The sequence below is a fragment of the Podarcis gaigeae genome (assembly GCF_964106915.1).
Source record: "Podarcis gaigeae genome assembly, chromosome: 6".
Classification (NCBI taxonomy): domain Eukaryota; kingdom Metazoa; phylum Chordata; class Lepidosauria; order Squamata; family Lacertidae; genus Podarcis; species Podarcis gaigeae.
This window is the reverse complement of record NC_139682.1, coordinates 51,448,046-51,473,841: the sequence shown is the minus strand read 5'-3', so window position 1 is coordinate 51,473,841 and position 25,796 is coordinate 51,448,046. Positions and strand designations below refer to the sequence as shown.

The 25,796-nt window shown below is 42.4% G+C and overlaps 1 protein-coding gene and 1 long non-coding RNA gene across 3 annotated transcripts in view; one reads left to right on the top strand and one right to left on the bottom strand.

Moving 5' to 3' along the window:
* The window catches only part of ZSWIM5 (zinc finger SWIM-type containing 5), a 115,236-nt gene extending 100,475 nt beyond the window's left edge, over window positions 1-14,761 (bottom strand). Inside the window, exon 1 of the mRNA XM_083742332.1 lies at window positions 13,981-14,761. Within this exon, the coding sequence (XP_083598458.1) occupies window positions 13,981-14,698 (718 nt within the window). The 5' untranslated portion in view covers window positions 14,699-14,761. The remainder of the gene's footprint in view (window positions 1-13,980) is intronic.
* Window positions 13,987-25,709, top strand: LOC310846292. 2 transcript variants are annotated; one of them, XR_014565223.1, is made up of 4 exons: window positions 13,987-14,085; window positions 20,560-20,760; window positions 20,943-24,750; window positions 24,995-25,709. It is a non-coding gene; the product is annotated as an uncharacterized lncRNA (long non-coding RNA). The 2 variants fall into 2 exon arrangements; XR_014565224.1 differs by lacking the exon at window positions 13,987-14,085 and having other exon boundaries at window positions 18,415-20,760; window positions 22,204-24,750.
* Window positions 25,710-25,796: the final 87 nt, after the last annotated feature.

Genomic DNA, 25,796 nt, shown 5'->3' with positions numbered 1-25,796 from the left:
TGTACACTTCCCATACCCGCGCCAGCCTGCTTGCTCTGCTTAGTCAAGGAACATCAGCTTCGTGTTCAGCTTCTTTCTCTGAGCGAAGGAGGGAGAGCAGAGCAGAGGTGTGGGAGGTGCACCTAGGGAAGGCATAGGCAAACTCAGCCCTCCAGATGTTTTGGGACTACAATTCCCATCATACCTGACCACTGGTCCTGTTAGCTAGGGATCATGGGAGTTGTAGTCCCAAAACATCTGGAGGGCCGAGTTTGCCTATGCCTGACCTAGAGCCACAGTTCTCAGTAATGATAAAGTACACTGAATGTGCATACCCCCAGGGACAAAAGAACCACTGTGAACTGAACTGAGCCAATCTGACAGTTTGCATACCTGATTCTGAACTCCAATGAGAACTACTGTAGAATTTTGAGAACTTGCAAAAAAGAAAAAAAAAAGAAGCATGTCATAGATTCTAACCACTGACCTTCCGATCAGCAAACCCAAGAGGCTCAGTGGTTTAGACCAGAGTGCCACCCACGTCCTAAGGTGCTATGAAAGAGGATCAGGTAACTCTACTTCCCAGATCCTTTTTCCAGACATTGCCAATGTGCTTTCAAATAAATTGCCAGGGGCTAGAGACCTTATTTATTTTTAAACAATGAAAGCTGACATTCTCAGTCATCTGAATCTTAGAACATACCAAACAAGCATTGCATGCATGTAATTGCAAAAAATGAATCATGTGGATTTCAGAAAACTAAGAATCCTGATATTGGTATGATAAGAAAGGAATAGAAAACCAGACTTTCCCACCTCTATAGATGTCTGGGAGAAAAGGACATGTAATATAAAGAATATGTATTCCTTAAAGAGCCTTAAAAATAATGATATATACCTGGCCTTGGTTCTACGAGAAAAAGGGTACGTTCTGCTTCCTTGCCACTGTAGTATCAGGCCCTCTGTATAGGAATAATTCAAAATGGCTACAGTTGGCAGCAAAATAGCAGATGTGTGCGTTTAAAGCGCACAAACCAACCATTTTTTACACTTTTAAGAGAGGAGAAGTCTGTACTCAGAAAGGAAAGGTTGCTTTAAAAGAAGCCTAACCCTTCCAACCAGAACACATCACAAAAAAATTAATTTATTAAAAGAACCAGTGTAATGTTAATGTGTTTTATGTGTGTGTGTTTGTGTGGCGGGGGTGCTGATAGGGATAACATTTGAATTGTCTGTTCTGACATGTATCTGACAAGGATTAATTTAAGTAGATATTGTCTCCTAAACCAAAGTCCATTGAACATTCTCTCAGCCTATCAGCCATGCAAAAGAAGAACCTTGAACAGCTTTGCTGACTACTACAACATTACCTTTTTTAAATGGGTTAACCTATTTTTTTCCTGCAAGATGAAAGGTCATAGAGAAATTTATTTTATAGAACCCTTGATAGCATAAAGTAATGCAAAACAAATACAGTTAAAAGAAAATAAGAAAATGCTTTGAAAAGAAAAAGGTCACAGTTTCATAGATCTTTACAGTGCAAATTTCACTTAATACACAGAGAGAGCCTTGAATAAGCGATTTTAGCATGTCCTCTTGGGAGACCTAGCGACGTGTACCAACAGCACTAGATTATATTAAAAAAAACATGGATTGCACTTTTCTGTACATGTGAAGTTCAATGGGCAGAAAACATCATGTTTTTATGCAACATACTCCAGGGTATGTTATGCCTGGTCAGACGATGTGAAGTGGAAAGAAAGCATTCCTTTCCATGAAGGGAAGAAAATGGAACCACAGCTTGTTTGCAATACATTTCTCACTACATCTCTTATGTTTTCCAGAGATGGGGGCAGGGGAGAAGCTAATTTGCTGCAGATATATTTATTATGGTGAGAAAGTGTTATTTGTGCGTAGCTTAAAGAAGCCTCGGCTTGGTCTGTAAAAATGATTGGGAGGGAGCAATTCCTCCTATAGTTCCTTTTAAAGCACCTTCAAAACACAGAAATGCACAACCAGAAAGAGGTACTCACACTACCAGTTCCTTCCTGCAGTGGCACAACATTCATTGCCTAGCCATTTGACCAAAGCAAAACAGGCAAAGAACAGGAGGAAACAACATCCCTCCTAAATGAGCCAATAGTCTACAGAGTTCCACCCAACCTCTCCTATTCAAGCACATTGGGGCATTTTATTCCCTTTAGTAGCCAGAAACTTGATCTGCGGATGTCATCAGCTGTGTGTGGATTAACATAGCTGCTCAGACGCCACTGAGGTGGGGGACAGGACCTAAGTATAATTGGATGCAATATATTTATCTTTGATTTCTCGTTTGCAATCAAAGCAGCAGGGGAAATGCTAGCAAATTCCATATTCTGACATATTAAAATAGTATGCTCCCCACAATGATGAGCACACACACAAAAGTAAATTATTGTTGCAGCTTTCTCTCAGGCAGGCTTCAGCATCAATTGCTACTGAAATGTAGTTGGATAAATTTGTACCCTTAAAACAAAACTAGTAGATGCAAGACAAAACCTATTGATGGTTTCACAACCTCTGGATATACCGGTATTTGTGTAGTTCTTGTGCTTAGCACCATAAATGGTTTTATTTTAAAAGCCTGTTTTGCATGATGCAACTCCTCTTAATTCAGTGTTCATTACTGTCAAGGGATCTGATGCATTTCCAAATGCATTTATGGCATCTGGCTTCAGAAAGGAAATTATGAATGCTTATCCCTATTAAATAAATTAGGTGTGTCGATGCTCATTTCATATGCACATAATAAAGCACACTAACCCTTCCTCATTGTAAAGGTGTAGAAGGAGGAAGCTTTTATTTTTGGACTGATCAAAGACCAGCCGTGTAATGCTGAACCACACTCATTCTCTCTTACTCTCTCAAAACTCAGCTGCCACCTGTGAAGGCCCACAGTTATTACTGGAGCTTCCATTACATATGTTTCATAGTACAGTGGTACCTCGGTTTAAGAACAGCCCTGTTTAAAAACTAACTACGCGAACAAGCAAAAAACTAAGGTTTTAGCAAAAAAATTGACAACTACAGAAACAGATGAGTTCCTGAAAGAAACAGAATTAAATGTGGTTAAAAACGTAAAATACCTAGGGGTGTATCTGACCTCCAAAAATTTGAATTTGTTTAAAGACAACTACGAGAAATGTTGGTCAGAAATCAAAAGAGATTTGGAAACGTGGTCAAGATTGAAACTTTCCTTGTTGGGCCGAATAGCAGCTATAAAGATGAATGTATTGCCAAAAATGTTATTTTTGTTTCAGACCCTACAGATCGTGGACAAGGTGGAATGTTTTGGAAAGTGGCAGAAGGATATTTCTAAGTTTGTTTGGCAGGGCAAAAAGCCCCGAATAAAGTTTAAAATATTAACTGATGCGAAAGAAAGAGGGGGATTTGCCCTGCCAGACTTGAGGTTATATTATGAATCTGCAGCCTTCTGCTGGTTGAAAGATTGGATTTTACTGGAAAACACTGATGTCCTAGATCTGGAAGGGTTTGACAATGCTTTTGGGTGGCATGCATATTTGTGGTATGACAAGGTTAAAGTGCACAAATTTTTTAAAAACCACATTGTTAGGAGAGCAATTTTAATGGTCTGGACAAAATATAAAGACTTATTGGAGAGTAAGACTCCGAGGTGGCTCTCACCGGTGGAGGCCAAGGCACGTAAGAGACCTAACATGGAGGCCAATTGGCCTAAATATGGGGAAATAATTGAAAAGATTGGAGACAATTGGAGGTTGCAGAGCTTGGAAAAATTAAAAAACAAGGTGCGAGATTGGTTGCATTATGCACAAATTCAAGAAGTTTTTAAAGTAGACAAGAAGGTTGGATTCCAGGTGGAAAAATCGAAACTAGAGACAGAACTGTTAGAACCAAAAAGTAAACTACTTTCGAGAATGTATAACCTGCTGCTTAAATGGAATACTCAGGATGAGACAGTCAAATCCGCCATGATAAAGTGGGCGCAGGATTTGGGGCATAACATTATGTTTGAAGACTGGGAAAGGTTATGGAACACCGGAATGAAATTTACGGCATGTAGTGCCTTGAAGGAAAACATTATGAAAATGATATACCGGTGGTACATGACCCCAGTCAAGCTTGCTAAGATATATTACCTGTCTGATAATAAATGTTGGAAATGTAATGAGGCGGAAGGGACATTCTTTCACCTCTGGTGGACCTGCCCGAAAGTGAAGGCCTTTTGGGAGATGATTCATAATGAACTAAAAAAGGTACTTAGATTTACCTTACCTAAGAAACCAGAGGCCTTCCTCCTGGGCATGGTGGACCAGAGAGTGCTTAAGAAGGACAGAACTTTTTTTATGTACGCTACTACAGCAGCAAGGATCCTGATTGCAAAGCATTGGAAGACACAAGATTTACCCACACTGGAGGAATGGCACACGCAGTTGATGGACTACATGGAACTGGCCGAAATGACTGGCAGAATCCGAGACTTGGGAGAAGAAACAATCGAGGAGGACTGGAAAAAATTTAAGGACTATCTGGAAAAACACTATAAGCTGTATGAATGTTAAAAAATGCACCTTTTAGGAAACTCTAGCTTCAGTAAGGTTAAACTAAAGAAATGGAAATTAAGGCACAAGAAGTCTGAGATAGAATAATGAAATAACTTTATTGTGTTTAAATGAAAATGTACATGATTTGGGTTATAACATATTTGAAATTGGGTAACATGATAAAATGAAGGATAGAACAAGTAATGAAATAAGTTAACAAATTGCTGATGTTATGTATTACAGAGAATGCAGGGTTGGGAGGATGTGGGGAAGTCCAGTAGATTTGGAAAAAAGAACAAGAAAATTTGTAACCTTTCTACTTTTATAATATGTTCTTTATTCCTTTTTTCTGTATTTTACAAACTCAATAAAAAATATTATAAAAAATAAAAATAAAAACTAACTACGCAAAACCAGAAGTAGTGTCCCGGTTTGCAAACTTTACCTCAGTCTAAGAACGGAATCCGAACGGTGGAAGGTCACTGGGGGTGGGAGGCCTCATTAGGGAAAGTGCACCTCGTTTTAAGAATGGTTTCGGTTTAAGAACGGACTTCCGGAACGAATTAAGTTCATAAACCGAGGTACCCCTGATATTCTAACTGCTTTTGGGAAAGGTATAAGAAGAGCCACAGTGGATCAGTCCAAAGGCACATCTAATCCAGCATCCGCTTCCCACAGTGGCCACCCCTTGGGAAACCAACAAGCAGAATCTGAGCACCCCATTTGTCTGTCCTGAAGTTTCCAATATTCACTTTCATGGGATGGCCCTGGTTTCTACTATTAAGAGAAAGAGAGAGAAACTTCTCTCAGCCAGCTTTCCTCCACGCTATGCATAATTTTTGGCCACGGCCCCTTAGAAAACTGTGAGAGCAAAACCTCACACCAGGCCTCAAGGCAGGTGTTGCAGTTTGTTGCTTGCAGGGGGAAAAGGGCGAATTGCAGCAGTACTGGGCATTCAGGGAGGCTGAGCATAGTTATGGAAAGAGAGCCTAGAATGCAGGGGAGTAAAGGGCCAAGGAGACCGTCAAAGACAGGCACAGAAGACAGTAAGGTGAGAAGTGGGTCTTAAAGAAGAAGAAGAAGAAGAGTTTGAATTTGATATCCCGCCTTTCACTCCCCTTCAGGAGTCTCAAAGCGGCTAACATTCTCCTTTCCCTTCCTCCCCCACAACAAACACTCTGTGAGGTGAGTGGGGCTGAGAGAGAAAAGTAGGTAGGCAGTGCCTGGAGGAATAAGGGAGTGGACTTCTAGGGAACAGTCAAGGGGGAAGAAAGGCTGAATAATACTTGGCATAGGGAAAAGAGCAGATCCTATTGGTAGGGACTGGCAAAAGTTTAGAGCCAGGGACCAGGGAGGGCAAAAAAAAGGTTGCTGTGTGAAGCGGATCTGAAATAGACCACTCTCTATAGGCAGAACAGAGAGATCATCTATTCTAAAGGGAGTCCACATTTAAGATTTCAGCAGCACATTTCTAGAACTAAACATCCGCTGAAAGGGTTTTAATGGGTGCATTTCAATCACAGGCTATTTGAAAAGTTGCTTGTGTTAAAAATAAAGCTTTGTAATTTTGGAAGTGTTTGATGTAAAAGAAAATTGTTGCCTGTACCATTATTCATTACAAAGATTGGCAGCAGAGACATCTTTTTTCCTTTTCTTTTGGCTACGGGGATGGTGGGTTGGTGAGACATCAAGTGTTAAGCCACTCATCTCTTCCTGTGTATTAAGAGCAGCAACTGATACCCTCCTGGTTGCTCCACATCCAAGGGAAATCTGTTATGTAGCAATCAGGGAGAGGGCTTATTCTGATGTGACCCTGTGGAATGTCCTATCCCTTGCTTAGAACATAGCACCAGCTGAAAATCACCTATTCCAGCATGCCTCTATGCATGGTTGGCTGCCTGGTTGGACATTGACTATTATTATCCTTGCTGTTTCTGCCTGAGGTTTTATATTCTCCTTCTATTCTTCTGCTTTATTTTAAGCGTCATGCTTCAAATTTATTTTATTGCACTTATGCTGGTATCACACTGTGACAAAGGGCAGGTTAAAAATATTTTGAATAAAATATAAAACAATAATTTAGATAATCAAAGTGTAATTTCAATTGGGTTGCCCCAGACGGCCCTCCTTTCCTTGTGGTACAGCTGCACTTAGTAATATCAATAGTGCAGTTTGGCAAAATAATATAATCAAGGTGTTGGAATGGTTCCTCAAAGACCATCTAGTCCAGGCATAAGCAAACTCTGCCTTCCAGATGTTTTGGGACTACAACTCCCATCATCCCTAGCTAACAGGACCAGTGGTCAGGGATGATGGCAGCTGTGGTCCCAAAACATCTGGAGGGCAGAGTTTGCCTATGGCTGATCTAGTCCAATTCCTCAAAAAGCAGGAAATCCTCCTGGCTTAATAAGTATGAATTTTAACAGCTATCTAATTACATACAATCTTCACAAAGAAATGTCCCTTCTTACCAATGCATGTTACTTGAGAGCAAGCCTCACTGAGTTCAAGAAAGTTGATTATGTAATATTTAGTAGGAGAGATGGCAAGCCCGTCTCCCACTCAAAAAATGATCATATAATGACAACATGACAGTGACATGGTTTTGCTCTGGTGGCAGCACAAAAGACTCACACTCTGCTCAGTTAGCCATACTTTCTAACCTACAAGTCTGTGTCAAAGTGTTGCTACATGATCACGTACTGTTGTTTGGGGAGGGGGTGTTATAGAAAAGGGAAATGGAATCTACCAGTTGGTAGCTAGCAGGAGATTTATTATCTGCTGGAAGAGTCTCACCCTTTACCCCTAATAGCTCCCTCCCCACAAAGTTAATCAAAATGCCTACAACTAGCAAAATTAAAATAGGCTTACTTTACATGCATGTAACATGACATTTGGTCCTCTGCCTCACATCGTTACTGGAAAAGCCTTGCAGTACAGCTGAAGCAGAACCAATTAAGAGATATAAAACAAAACTTCTTTATAACATGTGCCCTGACAATCTCTTGAAACACATCCGACTAGCTAATACGTGACGATAGCATGTCTGGCATCGGGCTATCTGAAGTGCTGGTTCCAACAGGACTAGAATTTTGAGTCAGAGCACTTTTTCTAGTGGTCATCTTAAAAGGCCTCCCAAATGCTGAATTCAGGACCAGCTCAAATGTCACAGCCAATGTGGGCAGCACCCCGGAAATGATCTCTTTCAGCTTCTGCCTTCTGGAAGAAGGTATAGGGTTATAAAGGCCAGGACTAGCCGCCTGAGAAACAGTTTCTATGCTACTGCAATTCTGGTTCTAAATGCAGCATAAGGGGTCTCTGTAGTATAGTGTGTTTTAAAATGGGGTTTTAGAGTTTTTAGGGGGTTTTGAATGTTTTATGTAGTTTTGATGTAGTTTGATGTAGTTTTGTGGTAGTTTTATGTAGTTTTGATGTAGTTTTATGTAGTTTTTCAATTTCATTGTTCCGCAAGGGACAATGACAATAAAGATATTGTAATTGTAATCGTAATCTGTGTGACAGCTTCTGCACGTAACAACCTTAACACTCTCTACAGCTGAACTGCACATTGCTGAAAGCTGCTGGTGTGAGGATCAACAAAGCAAGTACCACTAAATGTTAAAGCCACTGTATGCAGAAGTCATCATGTGGGTGTTGTTCACTCGGCCATGCAGCATGGAACTCATCCAACCTTTCTGTGCCACTTCACAGGAATTTCTAAGCCCGTATTGGCTCTTAACCTGGTTTCCTAAAAAACATGTGTAAACTTTTCCATGTCAGGCAAAACCCCAGTCCTGAAAATTCTGGTGGCAACCATAGCCAGCAATCCAAGCTTACTCCATGGCTTCTTTATCACAAAGGCCAGCAAATAAGCACTTTCATAGCTTACTTCCTATGAAAAGAGAAATAAATTACGGTATTGCTTCTGAGCTCACTACTCTGAGGAAGGCTAGACGTCTGACCAAAAAATGGTAAGCTGGAGATCCAGAGAAGTCTAACCATGCAAACTATTTACATCTGTACAGATCCTGTTTCCAGTTACTGTTTGCCTTGATCTCTCTGCCAGTAATCAACACCTCTGCTGCCCTGTGATGTGGCCCTCAATGTTCTTTTTATATTATCCACAAATATGCTTTGAGAAGTATCTGCGCCTCCTGGGATAAATCTATGCTGTAAGATTTGAGCTGTAACATCAATTTAAATTATGGGAGCAAGTTGTTAAAAAGTAGAATAGAATTTTTGCTAACACAAAGTATAGCTACATTTTATAGGTTTTGCATCAATTGTTCTGTTTACTAACTGGTTAAAATAAATCCTTTTTCTTTTGTGGCAATGCTGGTTTGGGTACAACTGCCCAACTATTAAAATATAAATAATTACTGAATCAAAGTATGGTACATGCTATTCCATATACATAAAACAATGGCGAAACATGCATTTTATTTAGTAGAAGCTATTCACTGTTGCTAATTTCTTAACAACACTGTTCTCAGAGATTGGCAACAAATCTGGGTCACGTTTATGTCTAAAAGTGAAAGTTGCAACAATGTTTCCTTACACTACTAAATTTAGATCTTAGGAAGAAATTGAGAACATAATTAGGCACATGTTACTCTCACTGAAACTGTTCTGACGTTAACATGCTTAACTGGGCACTTTAGATGAACAAAGTAAAATAGTGCAGAATGCAAGCTACAGTCCTAAACATTTATAAACAGCACAGTCATCAAAGACTTTGTAGATTAAAATTTTAGGAGCCATTCATAAAACTGTTTCAGGAGCAATAGCAGTACCTCCTAGTGATGTCACTACACAGCAACAAAAAGCATCCCAAACCCAAAGTTAAACACTTTGCTCTTTTTAACAGATACTTCACATCAATTTATATCAATTTAAGAAGGCATCAGGGCTTGTTTGTTTTTCCTCTGAACAATTTTCAAAGTATTCAGTTTTGACATAAAAGAGCTATATTAATTTATTTATTTTGTATTGCCTTCCTCTCTTGTGTTTTCCCCAAAGAGCTCAAGGTTCTCCCCTGCCCATTTCATCCTCACTACAACCCTGTAAGGTACATTAGGCTAAGAGACAATGACTGCCCCAAGGTCTCCCAGTGAGCTTCATGGCTGAGCAATAATATGAACCCTGGTCTTCCAGGTCCTAGTCCAACACTCAGACTTCTTCTCCACACCTGTGGATATGTTGATTCCCAATTGGTGAATAATGTTTATCCCAGATGTGAGCAAAACTGCCCGAAGCACAACATCAGAAGAATTGTGAAAGTCTAAGGAAGAAAGTGAAAGCAAATTTACAGCAAAATCCTAAGCATGTTTATTCAAAGCCACACTGTGTTCAATGGGACTTACAGGTCAGCATGCACAAGATTGCCATGTTGATTATATAGGTATTTTAAAAAACTTTTTCTGATGGCTCCGCAGTAAGTTTTTAAAAAAGGAATTCCCCTCATGTATCTAGAAGTGCACATACACTTCTCTGTAAGCATTCCAATATTGTAGGATATAAAACACAGTGAATTTCAGGTTTCTGGATGTATTTTCTATATTAAAAAGCTTGATAGTTATGGCTGACAGTGTGTAAATGTATCTTTCCTTGTCTGAGAATGTACGGTAGTTATAAAGAGCCACAAATACACACACCCCATCTAAAAATGAGACATCTGCTTATGAGTATGCAAGCATCAACTCAAGGACAAACAATATTAAATTAGAAGTGCAAACTAGAAGTGGAACTTTTTATGTTGGACAACATGTTGGATACAAGTTTATTATCAATATCCATAAACAATATTTTCTCCAAAGAAAATACCTTCCGCGTACATTTTTATTGCTATTTATTTATATTTATATAATATTTTTATTTACTGTATTTATAGTTACTGAAAATTTATTGCACCTGAATTAACTTGTTAAAAATTGACTCCCTCCTTTAGGGATCCCAACAAACAGTGTGCTTCATGTTAAGGCTCAATATTCCCCATTCCTTTAAGCTTTCCTTTATCCATCTACTAATTTCAAAACAACCCTACTATAACTGCCCCACAAAGCTAAGGATGTCTTATGTAAACAAAAGACAAAGATGCTTGTGTCCAGCAGCCTTCGAACACTGAAAAATCAATTTAATGACTCTAGTGAGATCAGGCTTAAGCTGTGTTTAAGTTTTACTAAGCATGAAGGAATTATTAATACACCGTAAACATTGCTCAGATCTCTAGAATACCAGGCACCAAAAGGTTAAATATATGAAAAATATTTTATCTAGAACACCACTACTGTTCTGATTACTTTAAAACAAATATTTGCTTGTCTTTATTTGAAATATCCATTGGATGTCCTGAAACAATATTAACTGCATCCATACAATTTTAACAAGTATGAACAGACATCAAAGAATGCCATGAATGGATGGGATCATATTATGAACATACAAAAAAGTAGAGCTACAGATGGTCTTTATTATAAATTAACAATTATTATTTTTTATTTCGTGGCCAGTATATATTTTCCCTTAAAACATAAAGGCTCTCATACATCACTGCATCAAAAGTTCCAATTTCAATGCAAATGCTTCCAAGACCAACAAACCTCTTTGTTGGTAAGGCTTACCCTATCTTACACATTAGTAGATGTGGTTACCAGTACAGATATGGAAACTATTATGCTCACCATCTGCATGAGATAAACATTCATCACTTCAGAGCATTTTGTTTTATTTAAATTCTCTTTCAGCTCCTCTCTAGGAAAGGGCTTACAGTATTATGCAAATGTGCACCAACTCCTTTCCCTATTAAATCAGCCGTCTTTCATCTCATTCTCCAGCCCTGTTATAAATTTATCTATGGCTTGTAAACTTTAAAAAGAGAGGGGGAGAACATCAATAGAAGCTGACAACTTCTTATTGTCGGTAGCTGCAGCAGAGGTTGCCATTCCTATATTATGGAATATTTCCATATGTTCAATAAGAAAAAACTCCCTTTCCTACCCTCCTGATACTAGTGGTGTACTAGAAAAACATTATATTTACACTGAATAGGTATTCTGTTTGCAGCTAAAAATTGCATTTATGTAGCATGGTACCTGACAAAATCAGGTGCCCTGTTGCGAACTACAAGCCGCAAGAGGCTACTTAATCTAGTCATGGAACCATGATACAGCAAAGACATATCAATGGAAGAGGACCAGATAAACTGGTCTGCTCTCAGTCTAAAAATTGTTGCATTCCATCTGCAGCTTTGTGTGTACTTTCCTTCACCATTTCCCTGTGTCCTTTACAAAATCCTCTACTTTCCCACCCGCCCCAAGTATTTTAAGAAGAGTCATCCTTAGAGGAAACACTCCAGTTGCTGCAGTAAATATTGATAATACAGTACAAAATAAGTTACAAAGGCTTCTAGATTTCTAATTCAAGAAATACTAAGAATTATTTATTCAGAATTTTGCACTCAGTTGCTCACATTATTATCATAAATTCTTTAAAAAACAACAGTGTTTATTAATTTACCATACCAAATCAGTCCAAAAACCTCTAGTCCTCACATTCACATGTCAATGAGTCATCCATTACAAAATCTACAGTTGATTTCATACCTATTTTGATATAAAGTTTAATAAACCATTTGGGTTCTTGTTGAAGTACATATCAGATGTAAATGTTCTGTAATCCAAGGATTGCAAACTCCACAGTCAAATCATATTCAGAGATTCTTCATAAACTTATTTCTCTTCTCACAACATTGTTTCATGTTGCCATTTCAGCTCTTTACTCCTACAACCACCTATTATTTTAGTCATAGTGGATAACTGAGCCCTTTGTATGAAAAAAATATATATAATTTAATTATGTATGTATTGTTAAAAGGTGTAAGCATTCCAGAGGAGGCTTTTTTAAGGGAATGTGTAGATATATAAAAATCTGTACAACCACTTAATTTGTGCTGAGCTCTGCATCTTTCAGCTTGATTATGCCTGTATTTTTGTGATGACTAATTTTTTTGCAAATAAATTTGACTGACTAACTCCTATTTTTCTACAAGAGGAGGGTGGAATAGCCACACATACTGTCTATAAGAGTAAAACATTTTTTTAAAAATCTGGGGAGACCTAACAAGACGTTTATACATGGCAATGGGCATCGGCATAAAATTAATTTACATTTCAAATGTGCAAAATAAAATTATAACAGAATATCAGTTTAATGGGAACACTCATTTCATTCACCTCCACTAACAATGTGAAACAGATTATTTCTAGTGTTTCACAAAAGCAGATTTCAGGAGGGAAATAGGATGGGAGGAAAACAACCTTTGTCACTCACTCAGACTTGTGAATCCCCTGACAAGGCTCTTAATAATAACCCTTGTGTTGAATGTCAATAAAGTCAAGGACTTCATTTCCATTTTCAGTTTCTAATGGAATCCATATCACGCATATACTCACACAAGAAATGGAATGCCATGATGACAAAATTCCAAACATTCAGGCACTAGCAAAAGTTATACATTATACATTACTTTGGTTCCCCAACTGCTCCTAAAATAATCCCATTTGTTATGTTCAATGAGATTCTCAAGTATTTGCATAGAAGGCTATATATTATTTCATTTTAAAAGCAAATAAGAGTTTTCTAAAGGCAAGGAGCAAGAATGCGTTGCAAGGTGTCCTAACCCAGCTTTCCCTACAGACATCATCTTCTGATGTTTGGGGGTGGGGTTTGGTCCTTCTCTAACCCACGGGTGGGAGAGAGGGGTTTTGGAAGCAGGCAACGTTAGGGGGAGGCGTTTTGACAAAAGAGTTCGAAGCCTTTCCCAAAGCAAGTTCAGGTCTCTATGATGCTGGCAGCTGCCTACGTCCTTTGGAAAACTTCCCCCCAACATCTCCTTCACAGCAACACCCCTACTTTAGGAAAAGGGAAAGAGATCAAAGCCGGCTCCTTCTCAAGCCCGCCACAAAGCAGAGCTTGCATGAGGTGTGGGGGACACCCTCTCATTCTCCCTTCCAACCTCCAACCTCCGCCCTCCGGGGTGGTGGTGGGATACTGTCAAGCAGCAAACAGACCAGACAAAAGGCTGCGATTGTTGGAGGAGGGAAATCTTCAAGGTCTTAAAGCACCGAAGCAGCAGCAGAGATAAGGGACCGAGCGAGAGAATAGGGGGAAAGGCAGGTTGGGGGTGGAGAGAGAGAGAGAGGAATCGAGGAAAAGGATACAGTGGGGGGGGGAGGGGAAAGAGGAATGGAATTTGACAGGAGGGAGGGGAATGAAAGGGCAGCGGGGAAGGAAGCGGAGGCGAAGCCTGGGAAGGAGAGCGAGAGAAATGCGAGGCAGCCAAGGAAGAGGGGGAACCAAGGATCCTCGAGCGGAGCAGCGGCCGGACGCGCCGGCGGAGGGCAGAAGGGGCGGTCTCTCGCCGCCGAAGTGCCTCACTCACCCACTTGCAGCACGTTGTCCACGGCGCCCGTCTCCAGCAGGCGGATGCCTCTGCGGAAGGGGAGCCCCTCGGTGACGGCGGCGCTGGCCGGGACGCCCGAGGCCGGTAGGGGGGGCGCGCCGGGGGGAAGGGCTGCGCCGGTGGCGGCTGCCGGGGCCGCCGGACTGTCCTCGGCGCCGCCGACGCCCGTCCCGTTGCCCGCGGCTCCCGTGCCGCCCGCCGACGCGCCGTTGCCGGGCCCGGCGGCGCCGCCGCCTCCTCCGGGGCGCCCGGGCTGGAAGCTGGAGTACATGCAGATCTGGCGCTCGCTGCGGGGGAAGCTCCAGTAGACGATGCGGCGCTGCACGGGCTCGGGGATGCGCTGGAAGCGGCCCTCCACTCGCTCGAAGGCCCAGCTGCCCGCCACTCGCTTGGCCGCCGCGTCCAGCAGAGACTCGGGCTGCTGGAGCGGCAGCAGCGGCCCGGCCGGCCCGCAGACAGGCCCCGGGCCCGGCCCGCCCGAGGAGGGGCAGCACCCCCGCGGCCCCACCACCGCAGCGTTGGCCGCGCCGCCGCCCGCCCCGGCCGCGCCGCCGGGACCCCCCGGGCAGCCCCCCGCGCGGGGAGCCGCCGCCACCGCCGCGCCCACCCCCCGGGAGCACAGGCGCTTGGGCCCCGGCGAGCCCGCGGCGGGCAGCGACGGCCGGAGCAGTTCCTCTCCCTCGCCTCCCTCCGCCATGGCTGCGTCCGACCCACTGAGCCCCAGCCCGTGCCTGCCTGCCTGCCTGCGAGCGCGACGGGGGGGGCGGTGGAGGGAGGAGACTGCGGCGGAGAAGGGGGGTGACGGAGGGAGGGGGCGGACGGGGACCACGGCGTGGGCGGCCGCCCCAGAGACCGGAGAGGGGGGTAGGTGTCACGTGGCCCCTCCCTGTGGAAGGAATCTCTCATTCGGAACATTTGACACTCCCCCCCCCACCAACAATTGCTTTTTCTCATGACTTCAACCTGCGTAGGTGAGAGATGGGGACTCCCTCTAGACATGCCCCGAACGTCTCCCCCCCCCTCCCCGGCCACCGTTTCACGTCCTTTTAATAAAAGCAAATCTCTTCAGAGTAGGAGGTTGACTTTGAGTAGCGTTCTAAGTGCTCCTTTCCTCTGGAAAGAAGCGCGGAGATACGTTTCGTGAAGGGCGTAGAATGCTTTTGTTTGCGCGGGGGGGGGGGGGGGCTTCGTCGACGGGGCTTGCCCAGTTAGCAACCTTTCGCATGGGGTCTGGGGGTGGGTGGGATTCCTTTGCGCCAAGAGGCTCAGCTTCGGAATCTGCTCTCCGTTCTCCTTCCCAAGGGGCTGGAAATAGAAGTGATCAGACGGAGAAGCGCCTCTCAGGACAAGCAGAAGGTCTTTATCTGGCCGCTGAGTAATAAGCAAGGCGGCTTGTCCTTCCTCGCCTACCTCGGATTAGGCAGGGCTTCAAGGGCAGATGGCAGAGGGCGGCTGCGAGGCAAGGGTCTCTCCTTTTAGAAACCCTCAAAAGCATTCATTGCTCCTCTTGACCTGCAGTCTGCAACGTCACCCACTGCCACTGGCATGCCTTGAGTGCCCCGTGGAATGAGCCTCGCAGCTTCTCACAAAGCCCTAGAAAAAAATATGAATGTACAGCCGAGCCAACACTTAATTCAGAAAAACGACTGGCACCTGAGAGGGTAGAAATCTGTACTCCTCCTATCTTACAAGGCAGCAACTGGGCCATTCAGTATAAGCTAATATAAAACGATCAGCTGCAACATCTGCTGTATGGTACCCCACAGACTAAACCCAGTTCCATAGATCTTCTATGATGTTACCTCTGGATCCATCAAGCTCCCATCGCAGACACCTCGCATTGCACCCCTCTGGATTCTGTAAGAAACTAGTTGTGCCTTTGGGGAAAAACACAACAACCTTCATTTGCACAAAGAAATGAAAAGGAAATTGCAAAGGAAAGTGCATTGTTTTTATCTTACTATATAGAACAGTGTGTAGCCATGCTATCATCTGAGCACTATTTTGAGTATGTATGCATTAGTGCTTACAGCTGGCTCTTATGCAGAGATAGACAAGTCTGAGACTACCACAACAAACTGGTTTAGGCATTCCTAATTCTGTTTAGAATCTGGTTGCATAGCACAATTGATCCTTCTGTAAGCAAAATAATGTGTACAAAGACATTCTAACATCCTTAGACCTATACCACTCACTCCATAGAATCCTAGGCAAGTCTTTGCATCACTCCTCCTCACTTCAAAATCTGTGTTGGGAGTGACTGGTTCAGTTAGCGGCTGAAAGGAACTCCTGCCACATGCTGTGCAATCTCAGTAGTTTTCTTTTCATCAAAGCACATACACACACATACAGATGTTATCCATAGCCTCAGACAATAAACAGGCAGGCGGATAGACCAACATCACATGAATAGAGAGAGGGAGAGTTCTACTTTGTGGAACAGGTGAAAACCTGGATTTTGTAACTCTGTAACATGGGTGCCAATGTTTCCAAAAGTAAACGGTTATCTTCCTAATTTTGATAACTAAAATTAACCTCAGAGGGCAATATAGATTTTAAATGCTATTTACTATGATATTCAATGTGAATTCAATGGAAATATTTATGAGATACAGAGAAGCCCCTGTATTCACAAATTATCAAGAGAGACACCGCATTGCATTGTAAATGTATGTGAGAGTAACTTCTATGCATCAGCAGGCAAAAAGGAGAAGCAACACTGCAGCGCTTGATACCTCACAAGTTCTAATATTGGATCAATGATGATACACATAAGAGATCATGCCACAAAGCACTGTATCATGGTTGTTGGGTTACTAGATCTGCCTTTGCTGAGGCGGCTGTGAGCACAAACATTGCCAAAAACTTTAGCAAGTCAGTATATCAAGTTTAGAACTGTAGGCAACTAACTTTTACTCCGAGTAGACCCATTGAAAGCATTGCCAATAATTGAAACAGGTCTACTCAAGAGTAAAACATAGTTGAATGCAACCCTTAATTTTGACTTGCAATCCTAGATCAGCTGACCATGTTTTTATCCTCTACCACAGTAGCTGGCTTCCTGCTCCATATACAGTTTCAGCTAGACTTGTGCATATATAAAAGTTGCATTCTCCGCTTTTTGCAGACGAGCTCTTTTAAAAAGAAAGGAAGCACTGTGACCCAAGTAGCAGCTGCTGAGGAGAGGTTTAACACCCCTAGAGCAACTGGTTTGCTTTATCCTTTATAGTTTGTTAGCGTCTCCAGTTTTTCCATGTTGGCTCCATGCATTGAGACATGGCATCAGATCAGGTTCTGTCTTTTAACTGGATCATTGGACATGCCTTTGCAACTAGAACACGACCACTTGTGTATCGCAGGTGTTCCACTGGTGAATTTGTCACCCCAGCAGCATATAGGGAAAGTCTATAGCTCAGAAGTAAAGCATCTGTTTTGTATAGTTTCCCAGTTTCAATACCCAATTTCTGCAGGTAGGGCTGAGAAAGTTGCTGCCACACAGTGAAGACAACACTAGATTAGATGGCCCAATGGTATCTGACTTGGTGGAAGACAACTTCCTGTATTCCTCTGTATCTTGACTTCCGCCAGCATAATGAAGCTTCCACCAAATCCTGCACTCCTTCAGCCAGTGGACTTGCACGCTAAAACAGTCAAAAGTCAATATTAAAATTATTCTATGATTGCTCTTCCTCATTAAAACCCATAAAGAATCCTTGTCCTGCTCAGAAAGTTAACCCAACGTGTATGGAAATTTAACAAGTTCCAGGGTTTAGTTTTGTTACATCAGAGCAAGTGATATTGACCAGACCTTACAAAAGCTGTCTCACATTTGGCATGCCTTCTCAAGCTCAAGTGTTGAAAACTGAGCAGGTGAGGAAGGAGCAGGTGGGATTTTGCAAAAGGAGCGGAAACAGCTTCAACGCAAATATGGGACATCTGTCACAGTTAGGAACGCTGGTTAAATAATGAGAACTTAGCAGAAATAAAGCACTTGAGGTCCTGATACAAAATTTAGTTCCTCCTAACTATCCTGCTTTCACAGTATTGTCTTCTCTGAGAGCCAGTTCAGATTTTTAAAATGTGTGTGTGTGTGTCTGTTTTTTATGCTTTTAATTTATAAAAATAATTTTTATTAAAGATTTTCTTGGTTTACAAAAATACATGCATTGTCTCTTTTTTCAGGTTGTAAAGTCTTTTCTACAGATGTTATATTTGTTGTGAGACATTATTAAAAGCTTTTAGTTAATCAATCAATTAAACACTACCAAATGTACCTGGTTGTTCGATGTAAGATGCATAGGTGTACAATATGTAATCTGGTTATTAGCTGACAGCAGACAAACTGATGATGAGGAGGGCTGCCTCCAGGGTTGAACAGGACCTTGACAAAGTGCTATCTGGTGAGCTTCTTACAATGGAGGGCATCTCAGTTGGTGGTATTTCTGGAGGCAGCAGAAAGTAGCTGGGAAGCCACCATTTTGAATTTCCCACGGTGCCTTGGAGCATTCTAAGTAGCATCACTCTGTGACATTTAAAGACATTTAAAATGGTGGCTCCCCTAAATCAGTCATGTATTTGTGTGTGGCTGGTGGACGGCATTAGCTGTGGTGGGCCCTGAAAACTGCACCTAGGATGCCAGATGTTGGTGCTCGCTCTAATTATGAGAATGCTTCTGTTAAGTAGTTTTTAAAACCCCATTGATATTAATGAGAAAACTTAACTCTCCCTTTCAAATCAATGGGCTTTAAAGCTGCTTACCTTTGGGTTGGATGGTGTCCCATGTTTTTACAGATCACTAAATGCTTAATGATTGTGAGCCATAAAGCTAACGACCAAGTAACAGTGCTTACAGAATTCTTACGCAGTACCACAGTGTAGCAACACCCAGAACCAAACAGTGCAATCCTATGCATGTTTCTTCAGAAACAAGTCACATTTAATTCAATGGGGATTACTACCAAGTGTGAACATGGGAGCTTACTAAGACAGCTAGGGCAAATAATTGAGTGTAGATTTGGGTTTAGGAAAAAGAGGAAGCTGACATAAGATCACTGAATAGAATGTGAAGTAAGGCAGACCCTTAGGCAAACAAGCACTTTCTCCATATGGATAATGTGGCTGCTACATTTTATATTAATAGTTTAATTAGTATTACAATTATTTATGCCCTCATTGTACATGAACAATTTTACAAAGGGATAAGCAGTCATGCTAGTGGTGCCATTTTGGCACAAATACTTCACATTCTTTAATTTGGGTTACTAAAATAAATTATGAAAATTAGGAATATTTGCAGATACTGATTTAATTTCACACTTACGAATTGAACAGAGCAAATCCTGTGCCTTTCGTAGACTCTACCCCTCACATTTGTAGGCATTTCCCTCATGAGCATAGAAATCTACGTTCACACTCTGAAAAGTTAACTTCTCTGGTCCACCTGCACAAAACATTTAATGAGAGTTTGCAAATTGCAACCATCCAAACATCTAAAGTCCTGGTTAGCCTCTGGTTATAAAGGTCCAACTTGAAAAGATGCGTGAAATCCATGATTTGATCTCATCAGGGCTGTGGCATAGCAAGGATTCAGCCCTATTCCACCTGGCTAGTTTCCTGGTCTGAAGTCTCTCTCACACACACATTCCACCTCCCCCCTTGCTCATTGCATCACTGAAGGAAACATGCAAGTGCTAAATTATGAGGTTTGAGAACAGAGTGCCCAAAATTACTTTATTCAGGTCACTCTTTCTATCCAAGAAACATCTATTATTGTCTGTTAGTTTGAATCAGGTATCATACGTATTTCAATCAAGGTTAAAAGCAGCAAGTTATTGCATTATTTTAGACATTCTTCCCGTCACATGGAAATTGTTTATCCACAACATGCAGCTGGGAGAACATTTAAATTATCCAACCTCCCAGTTGTTATTTCCAATCGTCTTTTGCTCTTGTGATTGCACTATTTAAATGTTTTCCCAGCTGTACAGAGATGCTCATAAACAGGTCCCATGTGGCAGGAAAGAATAAAGGGCGCTTACTACCTCTGTACATGTTGACCTAACAAGTCTCTTTATATCTGGGCATCTAGAATGTCTAGAACCTTGCCCAAAGGTTTACATAAGGAATTAAATAAACTTAAGCTCCTAGTTCCATGTAATAAAAGAGAAAGAGGATGCTTCCCATGTTGGAAACATGGAAAACATTCACAGGTGACACCCTGGTTCATATCCTTTTTTAAAATAATATTTTGTTCATTTGGTAGTAAAATAACAGTAATGAATTCCAAACTTGGTTCACAACTATACCAATTTTACAAATCAATCCTTTTAAGAGTGCCCAAGTGAACTCTTTTGCCTTGAATTTAATACCCCCCACCCTCTGATCCACTCTGAACACTTCCGCATTTTCTGTTCTCCATGACTGGCTGATGTCAAGTTGGAAAGGACAAAAGGCTAACCAACCCATGGCCTCTCGGGTGTTCCAGGTGAAGGCTTTGTTTTCTTTCCTGCAGTGAAATGAAATAGGCTTGATTTTAATTAATGCTGTTTTATATTCCAGGTCCCTCTTGTGGTAGAAACGAGGAAAGCAATGTTAAAAGTCTGTTTCAAGAGGAACGTGGAAGCTACTGTACCGTACATCTCAAGCCTTTCATTCAGTTCCTGAAAGCTGCAGTAGCTGTGGAGATAGATGTCTATTGCAAACTATCTAGGCTAGTAGATTTTTCAGCCATTTGACGCTGAACACCATGAGATGCTGCAGGTAAAAACTGAATTGGGTTCTGTTCCCCCACCCTGATTCCCTGCTCCTTTTTGCACATGTTATATTCAGTATTTAATTATTATTTTAAAAGAGAAAAGACTTTCTTTTTGTTCAGAAGCAGGCAGTTTAAGCAAGGATTATAAAGTGTAATGAACATTCTCAGCTTTTCTCCTTCCCTGTAGGGAACAGGAGCTTCAGTATATATATGCATAGTGTCCTCGACTGAAGAGAAAGGCTAACTGACAAGGAGCTACCCAAGTATACAGAGAACCTTTTCCAATTGCAAAATGTCTTATTAACCAAATCTCAGCAAGCGAGATTTGCTTGCATGGTGGAGACCAATGGCACCACACACACACCCTTCTAGGGTTTGATCTGAATCAAAATGGTGTCTGGCATCTAAATGTCAATGAAGACCGCCGTCCCCACTTCAGGAACCCTCATGCCAAGTTTGGCAGTGATATCTGGAGGCAGCCAAAACTATGCCCCAAAAGTCATGCCAAAGCCACGTTTTGATTTGAATCAAGATGGCAGCTGGCATCCAAATAGTGACAAAGTCTGCCACCCTTCATGCTGAGTTTGGTGGTGATATCTTGAGAGGTAGCTGAACCTACACAAAAAAAACTGGGCAAAGTCATTCCCAAGTAACATTTGGGTTTTCCACCTTGATTCAAAATGGCAACCAGAATCCAAACTTCAACAACAACTGTCCCCCTCTCCACCCGCAGCTCAGGAACCCTCATGCCAAGTATGGCAATGGTATCTCATGAGGCAGCTGAACCTATGAAGAACAGAGGGACAGATAGATGGACAAATCACTTTCCAAATATATAGCAGATGTAAAGGGCTGGCAAATAGTGCTTAAGGAGAGGACATCCTTTTCTTGCAGTGAAATAAGTGGTACTCCACACTACTGAATCTGAGATGGCAAAATAACCAAGTTTATTGAACTTCCCTTTAAAACCCAAAATGTAACCATGTTGTGTATAGGCAATATTTATACCTTAAACAAAATTCAAAAGGTTTGTACATAATAATCGCCTCCCGTATATTATCTAACCTTTGTGAGTGGCAGCCTGATGGGTAGATAGATATAAAGCTCCTAACTTTGTACAGTTTGACAGCAGCACATAACTGGACAGGCAGGTCTTTGTGTGAGAAGCCATTGTGAAGAGGCTGTGAGGTCCACATTTTGGATTCAGATCTAATGGGAAACCATGGTTTACAGTGTAAGCTTTACACCAACCATAGTTTGCTGAGACTTCTCTATATTTGTATTAACTGAAAAGCTGGCAAATTATGCACAAACGCGCTGCCACTTGCTTGCTTTCTGCTTTCTTTTTAGTTTTCAATCTACCATGAAGGTGTCTTTTCCCTGCCACATCGTGGCACAACTTATTCGGCCTACAAAGAACTATAATTGTTCTGTCTTGGAATCTTCAGCCAGAACAGCTTCAGTCCGAACTGTAAAAGACTAGACTTCCTTTCAAACTTGGTACCCACATGGAAAGCAAAGGACCAACTATCCAACACAGAAGGAGGCTCATCCAACACATTACTTCATATTTCTGTTACAAATACATTTGCTCTGAAGGCCAACAATTTAATGTCCTGACAAATATCAAGATACTGGCATGTGAAGCCTGGGTTACTGCAGAAAGAATTACTGCCTTTTCCTCTCCTCTGGAGGAAATGCTAATAAGGGGGTTGAGATCCAAAATGTTACTCATTGACCCAAGAGAGCAGGCTTCTGGCCCAGCTGGCCTTGGCTGAAAGCAATGCTGAGTTCAGCAAAAAGAAGCCCCAACCACACATCCCCTAATCATTCATGTTCACTCTAGTTAATTAGAAATACTAAAATAACATGGGAAACATTTTTGCCAGACTGAAAGAGCATGAATAAATCAAGCAAAAACTATGAGTAAACAGGACACTTCAAATTAGCTTTCCAGAATAGTTCCTTCATCAATTCAAGCTAGTTTCAGTGTACAGCATGGTGGTAAATGATCAACATGGCCTTTTCCCTAGGCCCCCCAAGGGCTCTTTACCTTGAAACCCCAAATTTTGCAATAAAGAAGAGAAAACTCTTTAAGAGCAGAAGCATCAAGGTGAGCAGGCATGATGGATTCGGCAATTCAGGTAAGCTGAACTACACATATTACACAACTGTAGGAACCTTGCAAGGAAAGGACAATTCACTGTATGGTGTTGTGCCTGTACTAAAATGGAGGAAAACATGCATCCTTGAATTTCTCTTTAGTTCCAAACTCCCATACATTGCAGCTAAGTGTGGGGAAGCAGGGCTGGTTCAAGACATTTAGCTGTCTGAGGTGGAGCAGCAAATCGTGCTCACCAAGCTGATTGCCTCCCTGTCCCCTCCTCCACCATCCTGTGTGGCTGCTATCACTTACTGCACAATGCTTTTCTCTCAGGAATGATCCTTATTCAGGGTCCTTATTCAGAGTGAGGCATTGCGGGACAAGTGGGCCCTGGAAAGGCATACTGTAGAAATGTTGTCCGTGCTTCTGATTTGCCATCGCAAACACTGCTTAAAGTGTAATAGTTTCCTGCTTAAAGAGCTTTTGCCACAGCAGCAGTGACAACAGGTAGACTTGCAGATCTCATCTCTGTAGCGTTCTCAACAACCCACTATGCCATGCTTTGAGGAAGAAAGCTGCCTTATGTGCGGAGAGATAGAGGTGGAGCAAGGGCCCATGGCTGCTTTGCTGTGGTAGCAAAAACTGCTTAGTTTTTCCCCATAACAGTGGCAGGAACTTATGGGACTCTCCTGCTCATCAACAACAGAGAGCATACGTAGCCAGTTCTCTCAATCTCTCTTTGGGGGGGGGGGTCATAGAAGGGACCCCAAGGGTCAGCTAGTCCAACTTCCTGCAATGCAGGAATCTCAACCATAGCATCCATGACAGATGGCCATCCCGCCTCTGCTTAGGCAAAGGAGAGTCCACCACCTTCCAAGGGACTCCATTCCACTGCTGAACAGTTCTTACTGTCAAAAAGTTCATCCTGATGTTCAGTTGACATCTCCTTTCTCGGGACTGGCCTATGGTTGCAGGGGGACAACAGCAGCAGGATGGGTGCTGGGAGTGGTGTAGATAGTAGGCACCAATGGTACTGGCACCAATGGTGGCCACCCAGCAGTAGTGGCTACAGTGGTGGGCTGGATGGTGGGGGCATGTGCTTATTCTGCTGCCCTCCTTTCTGGGTTCACCACCAGAGTTTTGAGGCTCATCTTGCCTCACGCAGAGGCCAGCCCTGAGGGTGGGGGAAAGCATTTAATATGGGGGAATTCAGGCCTATGGTTTTACTGCTCTGTTCATTTCCACTTGCCCATTTTCTTGAGCTCAGCTGCTGCCACTAGAGAAATATTTCCAAAGCAATCTGACTTGGCAATTCTCCAGCTTAATGCTGGGTACCCCACAGCTGTTGTGGGATGGGGGAAGGGAAAAAGAAAGAAGGGGACATAATTTATGTTATCCATTCTTGGAACAGGACATTTAATACTACTCAGCTGATTATTATTGTCTTCTTAATGGCATTTTTGTGTTTTTTAAATAGTGTGGTCTTCCAATTACATTTTATTCTTCTGATTCTGAGCCTGTTCAATGCTCCATTTTCTAGTTATAACCTGGAGTAATAATAATTACAAACATATAAAACATTTTATCATAGTTTCCCCACGTTGCAGTACAGGTGGCCTTTGCTGACAAGCGTGAGGAGGTTATTTGTTAGCCTTACTGGGCTTGGCAAATTTCAGTGTAGAGCAGAGAAAAGGCGGAAAGGAAAGTTCCTTTGACACCCAGCCAGCTAGTCTTCTCCAAACTGGTGCCCTCCAGGTATTGAACTACAGCTCCCATCAACCCTAACCAGCTGGGACTGATGGGAGTTGAAGTCCAAAAACATCAGCCAGGGGGTGGGGTCAAGATGGGGAAGGTTGCCCTAGGATGTTCAGATAATACAGTGGTACCTCGGGTTACATAAGCTTCATCTTACATACGCTTCACGTTACACACTCTGCTAACCCAGAAATAGTGCTTCAGGTTAAGAACGTTGCTTCAGGATAAGAACAGAAATCGGGCTCCGGTGGCATGGCGGCAGCAGGAGGCCTCATTAGCTAAAGTGGTGCTTCAGGTTAAGAACAGTTTCAGGTTAAGTACGGACCTCAAGAACGAATTAAGTACTTAACCTGAGGTACCACTGTATCCACATAACCTAGTATAATTTCACTTTGCAAAACATTTAACATAGTTGGGTAGCAATAGTCTGCAGTTTTGCCCCAGGCCCAAGTTTAAATTAAATACTGGCCAAGTGTAGTTACAACCTATCTACTTCTAGAGTAAAATCAGGACGTGGCCCCATGCTGTACATCAGAAACCGATTCAAATAAGAGTATTAATTGATTGGATGGCAGCTACCTTCCATTGTTGGGATGTAGATGCTGGTGTGCTCCCTACAGAATCTCTCTTGCTCATCAAATGCTTGACTGTGCAAGCTGCATACAGAGGTAGTACTGTGCACAATGGTGCTCTCCAGACTCCACAAGGGCCACTCAGCCTTAGCCGCTGAATGGCAAAGGGAAGACATGTGGAGAGGAGGCTGTGAGGGATTTAGAAATTAGCCATAGCCTGGCAGACTGCAGACACAAATCTTTCAGTTGTAGCCTTCCAATCCCAACTGCTTATGGTGCCAGCAAGCAGGGATTAAACACCCAATTTGCTGCTTAACGCAGACGGATTTGAGCCCCATGGAGGCAAACAGCTGACACACACAGACACGGTGAGCCCAGACTCACCAGCAGAGTACAACTTCAGATTGTTCCCATGTTAATTTTTTTGTGAGCCTTGCATGCCATGCATAAGCTCCCAATGTAACATGACCTGCTGTGTGTGAGGGAGGGAAAGAGATGAAGAAGAAGAGGAGGGAGGTGGTGGAGGAGGAGGAGGAGGAGGGAAGTGTGGTCAGCCAAGTCTATTCCTCAGCTGCTCAAGCACAGAATAAAGAGTGAGATTCCATTTGCA